Source organism: Atractosteus spatula, chromosome 5, assembly GCF_055471065.1.
Source record: "Atractosteus spatula isolate fAtrSpa1 chromosome 5, fAtrSpa1.hap1, whole genome shotgun sequence".
Classification (NCBI taxonomy): domain Eukaryota; kingdom Metazoa; phylum Chordata; class Actinopteri; order Semionotiformes; family Lepisosteidae; genus Atractosteus; species Atractosteus spatula.
Window position 1 is genome coordinate 11369040 of NC_142710.1, and position 9511 is coordinate 11378550.

Below are 9511 nucleotides of genomic sequence, written 5' to 3' on the forward strand. Positions count from 1 at the left end.
CAGAGGAGAACACAGCAGAGATCAGGGAGAGAGTGCACTACTGAACACTCAACACTGAGACCCCAGCCAGACTCAGAGGAGAACACAGCAGAGATCAGGGAGAGAGTGCAGTACTGAACACTGAACACTGAGACCCCAGCCAGACTGAGAGTCAGAGGAGAACACAGCAGAGATATAAAATAGCTTTTATTGACTCTTCACGTGAGAGGTGCTGAGTATTGCAGGAATGATGGCGTGTTTCCAGTCCTGACATCTGCAGAAAACTCCAACATTATAATCCTGGAGAACCTCACTCTCATCGTCGCCTCCGGTCTCTGAAAGAGGGTGCAGTATGTGTGGAATTAATGAGGTTCGCTGCAGCCTGCTGGTCTTTCTGTAGGAGGGAATTATGGGAGCTGTAGTCTCTGAATCAGAGAGGACTGTGGGAGAGGAGAAGGTATTCTGGATGTTGTAGTCCCTCTGTTAGAAATGGAGACACTGAAGACAGACACTGGTCTTCAAGACAGATGGACATCTCTGTCTCTACTCTTTCTCTCGGAATTGACACAGATGCAGGTCAGGAATGAGCAACAGCGAGCCCCTCAGATCCCACTCCGGAAAGGGATGTTGGTCCCAGACATCTGTCGCTCATAGTCTTCATCAAACATCTCAGACTGAGAGGGAGAGAAGTGATTGACCCAGTCACCCACCTCTCCTGGAGAGAGAGAGAGAGAGAGAGAGAGAGAGAGAGAGAGAGAGAGAGAGAGAGAGAGAGAGGTTAATACACTGACTGGACACTCCAGTACATTAACACTGCACTGAGAGAGAGAGGGGTTAATACACACACACTGACTGGACACTCCAGTACATTAACACTGCACTGAGAGAGAGAGAGGGGTTAATACAGACACACTGACTGGACACTCCAGTACATTAACACTGCACTGAGAGAGAGAGGGGTTAATACACACACACTGACTGGACACTCCAGTACATTAACACTGCACTGAGAGAGAGAGGGGTTAATACAGACACACTGACTGGACACTCCAGTACATTAACACTGCACTGAGAGAGAGAGAGGGGTTAATACAGACACACTGACTGGACACTCCAGTACATTAACACTGCACTGAGAGAGAGAGGGGTTAATACACACACACTGACTGGACACTCCAGTACATTAACACTGCACTGAGAGAGAGAGGGGTTAATACAGACACACTGACTGGACACTCCAGTACATTAACACTGCACTGAGAGAGAGGGGTTAATACACACACTGACTGGACACTCCAGTACATTAACACTGCACTGAGAGAGAGAGGGGTTAATACACACACACTGACTGAGAGACACTGACCTTTCCTCATGAAGGGGGAGATAGAGGGGTCCATCACACTATGAGGGATGAAGGTGTAGTTGGTCATTGGATTCTCCTTCATGCTCTGGAAGGAAGTGAGGTCAACGATCTTGTCGATGACATCATCAGGCAGTGACCGACCCAGATACTCCATAATACGAACTACCTCACGCCGAGGATTCTGGGAATATACACACGATATACAGACAGGAGAGAGAGAAGGGGGTCAGTACAGACAGACAGGAGGGAGAGAGAGATAGGGGTCACTATAGACAGACAGGAGAGAGAGGGGTCACTACAGACAGACAGGAGAGAGAGAGAGGGGTCAGTACAGACAGACAGGAAGGAGAGAGAGAGGGGTCACTACAGACAGACAGGAAAGAGAGAGAGGGGTCAGTCAAACAGACAGGAGAGAAAGAGAGAGAGGGGTCAGTACAGACAGACAGGAGAGAGAGGGGTCAGTACAGACAGACAGGAAAGAGAGAGAGAGGGGGGTCAGTACAGAGAGACAGGAGAGAGAGAGGGGTCAGTACAGACAGACAGGAGAGAGAGAGGTGTCACTACAGACAGACAGCAGAGAGAGAGAGTGGTCAGTCAAACAGACAGGAGAGAAAGAGAGAGAGGGGTCAGTACAGACAGACAGGAGAGAGAGGGGGGTCAGTACAGACAGACAGGAAAAAGAGAGAGAGAGGGGTCACTACAGACAGACATGAGAGACAAAGAGAGAGAGGGGTCAGTACGGACAGAAAGGAGAGAGAGAGGGGTAAGTACAGACAGACAGGAGAGAGATAGAGAGAGGGGTAAGTACAGAGAGACAGGAGAGAGAGAGGGGTCACTACAGACAGACAGGAGAGAGAGAGTGGGGTAAGTACAGACAGACAGGAGAGAGATAGAGAGAGGGGTCAGTACAGACAGACAGGAAAGAGAGAGAGGGGTCACTACAGACAGACAGGAGAGAGAGAGAGGGGTCAGTACAGAGAGAGGAGAGAGAGAGAGAGGGGTCAGTACAGAGAGACAGGAGAGAGAGAGAGAGGGGTCACTACAGACAGACAGGAGAGAGAGAGAGGGGTCAGTACAGACAGACAGGAAGGAGAGAGAGAGGGGTCACTACAGACAGACAGCAGAGAGAGAGAGTGGTCAGTCAAACAGACAGGAGAGAAAGAGAGAGAGGGGTCAGTACAGACAGACAGGAGAGAGAGGGGTCAGTACAGACAGACAGGAAAGAGAGAGAGAGGGGGGTCAGTACAGAGAGACAGGAGAGAGAGAGAGAGGGGTCAGTACAGACAGACAGGAGAGAGAGAGGGGTCACTACAGACAGACAGCAGAGAGAGAGAGTGGTCAGTCAAACAGACAGGAGAGAAAGAGAGAGAGGGGTCAGTACAGACAGACAGGAGAGAGAGGGGTCAGTACAGACAGACAGGAAAGAGAGAGAGAGGGGGGTCAGTACAGAGAGACAGGAGAGAGAGAGAGAGGGGTCAGTACAGACAGACAGGAGAGAGAGAGGTGTCACTACAGACAGACAACAGAGAGAGAGAGTGGTCAGTCAAACAGACAGGAGAGAAAGAGAGAGAGGGGTCAGTACAGACAGACAGGAAAAAGAGAGAGAGAGGGGTCACTACAGACAGACATGAGAGACAAAGAGAGAGAGGGGTCAGTATGGACAGAAAGGAGAGAGAGAGGGGTAAGTACAGACAGAAAGGAGAGAGAGAGGGGTAAGTACAGAGAGACAGGAGAGAGAGAGAGGGGTCAGTACAGACAGACAGGAGAGAGAGAGAGGGGTCACTACAGACAGACAGGAAAGAGAGAGAGAGAGAGGGGTCACTACAGACAGACAGGAGAGAGAGAGAGGGGTCAGTACAGAGAGACAGGAGAGAGAGAGGGGTCAGTACAGACAGACAGCAGAGAGAGAGAGGGGTCAGTACAGACAGACAGCAGAGAGAGAGAGGGGTAAGTACAGATAGACAGGAGAGAGAGAGGGGTCAGTACAGATAGATAGGAGAGAGAGAGAGGGGTCAGTACAGACAGACAGGAGAGAGAGAGGGGTCAGTGCTGTTTGATCTGTCCAGTGAGAGGAAGGGTCCCCTGCTACTCTTCCAGTAAGGGGTCAGTGAGTGGTGGACAGTGCTGGGGTCACTCTCCTCCAGAGTCCTACCTCCTTCATGTCTTCATAGAAGAGGAAGAGGATGTTCCTGATGTCCTTCTGCTGCCAGTAACCCTTCACATGATCATACCAGGAGCCCCAGGACACTGAGAGACAGACAGGCACACAGGGAGAGAGAGGGTGAGACAAGCACACAGAGAGAGAGACAGGGAGAGACAGGCACACAGGGAGAGAGAGGGTGAGACAAGCACACAGAGAGAGAGAGACAGGGAGAGACAGGCACACAGGGAGAGAGAGGGTGAGACAAGCACACAGAGAGAGAGACAGGGAGAGACAGGCACACAGGGAGAGAGAGACAGGGAGAGACAGGAACACAGGGAGAGAGAGGGTGAGACAGGGAGAGAGGGGTGAGTCAGGTAAACAGGGAAAGAGAGAGAGACAGGCACACAGGGAGAGAAAGAGGGTGAGACAGGCACACAGAGAAAGAGACAGGGAGAGACAGGAACACGATGAGAGAGAGGGTGAGACAGGCCCTGCTCTTACTGACAGTGTCCTGGGATCTGTACTGACCAGCGGACTGGACACCCCTACTCTTACTGACAGTGTCCTGGGGTCTGTACTGACCAGCGGACTGGACACCCCTACTCTTACTGACAGTGTCCTGGGGTCTGTACTGACCAGCAGTCAGGACACCCCTACTCTTACTGACAGTGTCCTGGGATCTGTACTGACCAGCGGACTGGACACCCCTACTCTTACTGACAGTGTCCTGGGATCTGTACTGACCAGAGGACTGGAGACCCCTACTCTTACTGACAGTGTCCTGGGGTCTGTACTGACCAGTGGACTGGACACCCCTACTCTTACTGACAGTGTCCTGGGATCTGTACTGACCAGCGGACTGGACACCCCTACTCTTACTGACAGTGTCCTGGGATCTGTACTGACCAGCGGACTGGACACCCCTACTCTTACTGACAGTGTCCTGGGATCTGTACTGACCAGCGGACTGGACACCCCTACTCTTACTGACAGTGTCCTGGGGTCTGTACTGACCAGCGGACTGGACACCCCTACTCTTACTGACAGTGTCCTGGGATCTGTACTGACCAGCGGACTGGACACCCCTACTCTTACTGACAGTGTCCTGGGGTCTGTACTGACCAGCGGACTGGACACCCCTACTCTTACTGACAGTGTCCTGGGATCTGTACTGACCAGCGGACTGGACACCCCTACTCTTACCGACAGTGTCCTGGGATCTGTACTGACCAGCGGACTGGACACTCCTACTCTTACCGACAGTGTCCTGGGATCTGTACCGACCAGCGGACTGGACACCCCTACTCTTACCGACAGTGTCCTGGGATCTGTACCGACCAGCGGACTGGACACCCCTACTCTTACTGACAGTGTCCTGGGATCTGTACTGACCAGCGGACTGGACACTCCTACTCTTACTGACAGTGTCCTGGGATCTGTACCGACCAGCGGACTGGACACCCCTACTCTTACTGACAGTGTCCTGGGATCTGTACTGACCAGCGGACTGGACACCCCTACTCTTACTGACAGTGTCCTGGGATCTGTACTGACCAGCGGACTGGACACCCCTACTCTTACTGACAGTGTCCTGGGATCTGTACTGACCAGCGGACTGGACACCCCTACTCTTACTGACAGTGTCCTGGGATCTGTACTGATCAATACAGCTCCTACAACGATGTATCCCAGGTTGTCCTGGATTGGAGATTCCTGCAGCACAACAGATCCAGACTTAGGGAGCTCATTGAGCCTTGGAAGGGTTCTGACCTCTAACCACACTGAACGCCCCCTCAACACAACAAGCTGCCCACTCACACAGCAACACACACACACTGCGGTCGCACTGGGCTGATGTACTGCCCCCTGGTGGGGGAGAGAAGACACTACTTGTCTGGACAGGCTGTGAGCACCACCCAGAGGTCTGAGCAGCTCAGCAGCTTTTAACACTGATGAAGAGCATGGCGGAGAGGAAGAGGACCGTACATTCTCCCCTCATGAACTTGAGGATGTACTGATCCCAGGGGCCCGGTTCTGGCTGAGTCTTGTTCATCCTGTCGAAGTGGAAATAGGAGACCAGGTTATCCTTCGCATTGCGAGCCACATAGATCACCTGTAAGAGAGAGAGAGGGGTTAATACAGACACACTGACTGGACACTCCAGTACATTAACACTGCACTGAGAGAGAGGGGTTAATACAGACACACTGACTGGACACTCCAGTACATTAACACTACACTGAGAGAGAGAGGGGTTAATACAGACACACTGACTGGACACTCCAGTACATTAACACTGCACTGAGAGAGAGACAGGGGTTAATACAGACACACTGACTGGACACTCCAGTACATTAACACTGCACTGAGAGAGAGAGGGGTTAATACAGACACACTGACTGGACACTCCAGTACATTAACACTGCACTGAGAGAGAGAGGGGTTCATACAGACACACTGACTGGACACTCCAGTACATTAACACTGCACTGAGAGAGAGGGGTTAATACAGACACACTGACTGGACACTCCAGTACATTAACACTGCACTGAGAGAGAGAGGGGTTAATACACACTGACTGGACACTCCAGTACATTAACACTGTATGAGAGAGAGAGGGGTTAATTCAGACACACTGACTGGACACTCCAGTACATTAACACTGCACTGAGAGAGAGGGTTTAATACACACACACTGACTGGACACTCCAGTACATTAACACTGCACTGAGAGAGAGAGGGGTTAATACAGACACACTTTCTGGACACTCCAGTACATTAACACTGCACTGAGAGAGAGAGGGGTTAATACAGACACACTGACTGGACACTCCAGTACATTAACACTGTATGAGAGAGAGAGGGGTTAATACAGACACACTGACTGGACACTCCAGTACATTAACACTGCACTGAGAGAGAGGGGTTAATACACACACACTGACTGGACACTCCAGTACATTAACACTGCACTGAGAGAGAGAGGGGTTCATACAGACACACTGACTGGACACTCCAGTACATTAACACTGCACTGAGAGAGAGAGGGGTTAATACACACACACTGACTGGACACTCAAGTACATTAACACTGCACTGAGAGAGAGGGGTTAATACAGACACACTGACTGGACACTCCAGTACATTAACACTGCACTGAGAGAGAGAGGGGTTAATACAGACACACTGACTGGACACTCCAGTACATTAACACTGCACTGAGAGAGAGAGGGGTTAATACACACACACTGACTGGACACTCCAGTACATTAACACTGCAGTGAGAGAGAGAGGGGTTAATACAGACACACTGACTGGACACTCCAGTACATTAACACTGCACTGAGAGAGAGAGGGGTTAATACAGACACACTGACTGGACACTCCAGTACATTAACACTGCACTGAGAGAGAGAGGGGTTAATACAGACACACTGACTGGACACTCCAGTACATTAACACTGCACTGAGAGAGAGAGGGGTTAATACACACACACTGACTGGACACTCCAGTACATTAACACTGCAGTGAGAGAGAGAGGGGTTAATACAGACACACTGACTGGGGTCAGTCTCTCTGTCTCTCACCTTGCACCTGTTTTCCCAGAATGCTTTGGGCACCAGCTGCAGTGGGAGGTGAGTCTTGATGACTCTGGGTGGAGACAGGTTTCTGAGCAGCTCCAGTCCTGCAGGCAGGACACAGTACAGAGACAGACATATACTGTATACAGTATACACCACTACACACTGTTATACACAGGGAGAGACACACACAGTACAGTACACACAGTACAGACACACACAGTGCAGTACAGACACACTCAGTACAGACACACACAGTGCAGTACAGACACACTCAGTACAGACCCGCTCAGTACAGACACTCACAGTACAGACACACACAGTACAGTACAGACACTCACAGTACAGTACAGACACACTCAGTACAGACACTCACAGTACAGACACACAGTACAGTACAGACACACTCAGTACAGACACACTCACAGTACAGACACACACAGTACAGTACAGACACAGTACAGACACACACAGTACAGTACAGACACACTCACAGTACAGACACACTCAGTACAGACACACTCACAGTACAGACACACACAGTACAGTACAGACACACTCAGTACAGACACACTCACAGTACAGACACACACAGTACAGTACAGACACTCACAGTACAGTACAGACACTCACAGTACAGACACACACAGTACAGTACAGACACACACAGTACAGACACAGTACAGACACACACAGTACAGACACACACAGTACAGTACAGACACACACAGTACAGACACAGTACAGACACTCACAGTACAGACACACACAGTACAGACACACACAGTACAGTACAGACACAGTACAGACACACAGTACAGTACAGACACACAGAGTACAGACACACACACTCAGTACAGACACGCTCACTACCTGAGGGGGAGATCGGAGGGGAGGTGATCTCTAGAAAGGGCATCCTCACAGGGTTGGGAGCCTGTCCACAGATCTCTGCATCTCCATCATGCAGAATCAGATCGACAATCTCCTGAGTCCAGGTCGTGCCTGAGAGACAGACAGGCGGTCAGTCAAGGTGTGTGTGGTCAGTCAGAGTTCCAGTGTGGCCAGCGGTCAGTCAGTGTGTCAGTGGTCAGTGGTCAGTCAGCATGTCAGTGTGTCAGCGGTCAATCAGTGTGTCAGTGGTCAGTGTGTCAGCGGTCAGTCAGTGTGTCAGTGTATCAGTCAGTGTGTCAGTGGTCAGTGGTCAGTCAGTGTGTCAGTGGTCAGTGTGTCAGTGGTCAGTCAGTGTGTCAGCGGTCAGTCAGTGTGTCAGTCAGTGTGTCAGTGGTCAGTCAGTGTATCAGTGGTCAGTGGTCAGTCAGTGTGTCAGTGGTCAGTGTGTCAGCGGTCAGTCAGTGTGTCAGTGTATCAGTCAGTGTGTCAGTGGTCAGTCAGTGTATCAGTGGTCAGTGGTCAGTCAGTGTGTCAGTGGTCAGTGTGTCAGCGGTCAGTCAGTGTGTCAGTGTATCAGTCAGTGTGTCAGCGGTCAGTCAGTGTATCAGTGGTCAGTGGTCAGTCAGTGTGTCAGCGGTCAGTGGTCTGTGTGTCAGCGGTCAGCGGGTGTCTTGCCTGCTTTGGGGTAGGTGGCGATGAGGAGGTCCGAGGGGTCAGGGCTGAAGGCCGAGATGCTGTCCCAGCTGTCTGCGATCAGGCTCATCAGAGGGACGCCCGCCACTGGCCGCAGGGGGAAGCGATACAGACTGTCCCCAGCCTGCTGGATGGCCTGCGAGTAGCTCAGCTTGTCCTCCATCATGTCCTGGGACTGACCGTCTCTCTGGAGCAGAGCGCAGACTGTCAGGAGCAGCACTGACCTGTGTCTGCCTGTCTCTCTCTGTCCCCTCTGTCTGTCTGTCTCTCTGTCCCCTGTGTCTGCAAGTTTGTCTCTCTCTGTCTCTCTGTCTCTCTGTCTCTCTGTCCCCTGTGTCTGTCTGTCTCTCTGTCCCCTGGGTCTGCTAGTCTGTCTGTCTCTGTTTCTCTGTCCCCTGTGTCTGCTAGTCTCTCTCTCTTTCCCCTGTGTCTGCTAGTCTGTCTGTCTCTCTCTGTCCCCAGTGTCTGCTAGTCTGTCTGTCTGTCTCTGTCTCCTGTGTCTGTTAGTCTGTCTGTCTCTCTCTGTCCCCTGTGTCTGAGAGACTGTCTGTGTAGCTTGTGGTCTCTAGGTCTCCAGTAAGACCTTCTCGTGAGCTCAGCAGTCTGTGTTTGATCTGCACACTGTCAGAACCTCCTGATGGACTCAGACTGGCTGAGGCTCAGGAGAGGGAAATAAACGTCATCTCTGATCTGAGACAGACAGGCCTGCTGTCAGACACACCACCAGCCCACAACAGAGAGACAGACAGGCCCGCTGTCAGACACACCACCAGCCCACAACAGAGAGACAGACAGGCCCGCTGTCAGACACAGGGGACCACCAGCCCCACAGACAGAGACAGACAGGCCCGCTGTCAGA

At 51.6% G+C, this 9511-nt stretch overlaps 1 protein-coding gene across 1 annotated transcript; it reads right to left on the reverse strand.

Annotated features, from left to right (window-relative positions):
* Positions 1–293: 293 nt before the first annotated feature.
* LOC148834082 (sulfotransferase 1C2-like) lies at positions 294–8998 on the reverse strand. The gene is made up of 7 exons (XM_088917818.1): positions 8635–8998; positions 7942–8070; positions 7075–7172; positions 5472–5598; positions 3495–3589; positions 1343–1523; positions 294–694 (listed from the first exon to the last, which is right to left on the reverse strand). The coding sequence occupies exons 1-7, from the start codon at positions 8816–8818 to the stop codon at positions 582–584; spliced, it is 927 nt and encodes a 308-aa protein (XP_088773944.1). The 5' UTR covers positions 8819–8998; the 3' UTR covers positions 294–581.
* Positions 8999–9511: the final 513 nt, after the last annotated feature.

Excerpts from the sequence above, each read along its gene's own strand:
- LOC148834082 (XM_088917818.1), bottom strand. The coding sequence starts at position 8,818 with ATGATGGAGGACAAGCTGAGCTACTCGCAGGCCATCCAGCAGGCTGGG. Across the intron at positions 8,071-8,634 it reads CGCCACCTACCCCAAAGCAG|GCACGACCTGGACTCAGGAG; the intron begins GCAAGACACCCG and ends TCTGTCTCTCAG. Across the intron at positions 695-1,342 it reads CTCCCCCTTCATGAGGAAAG|GAGAGGTGGGTGACTGGGTC; the intron begins GTCAGTGTCTCT and ends CTCTCTCTCCAG.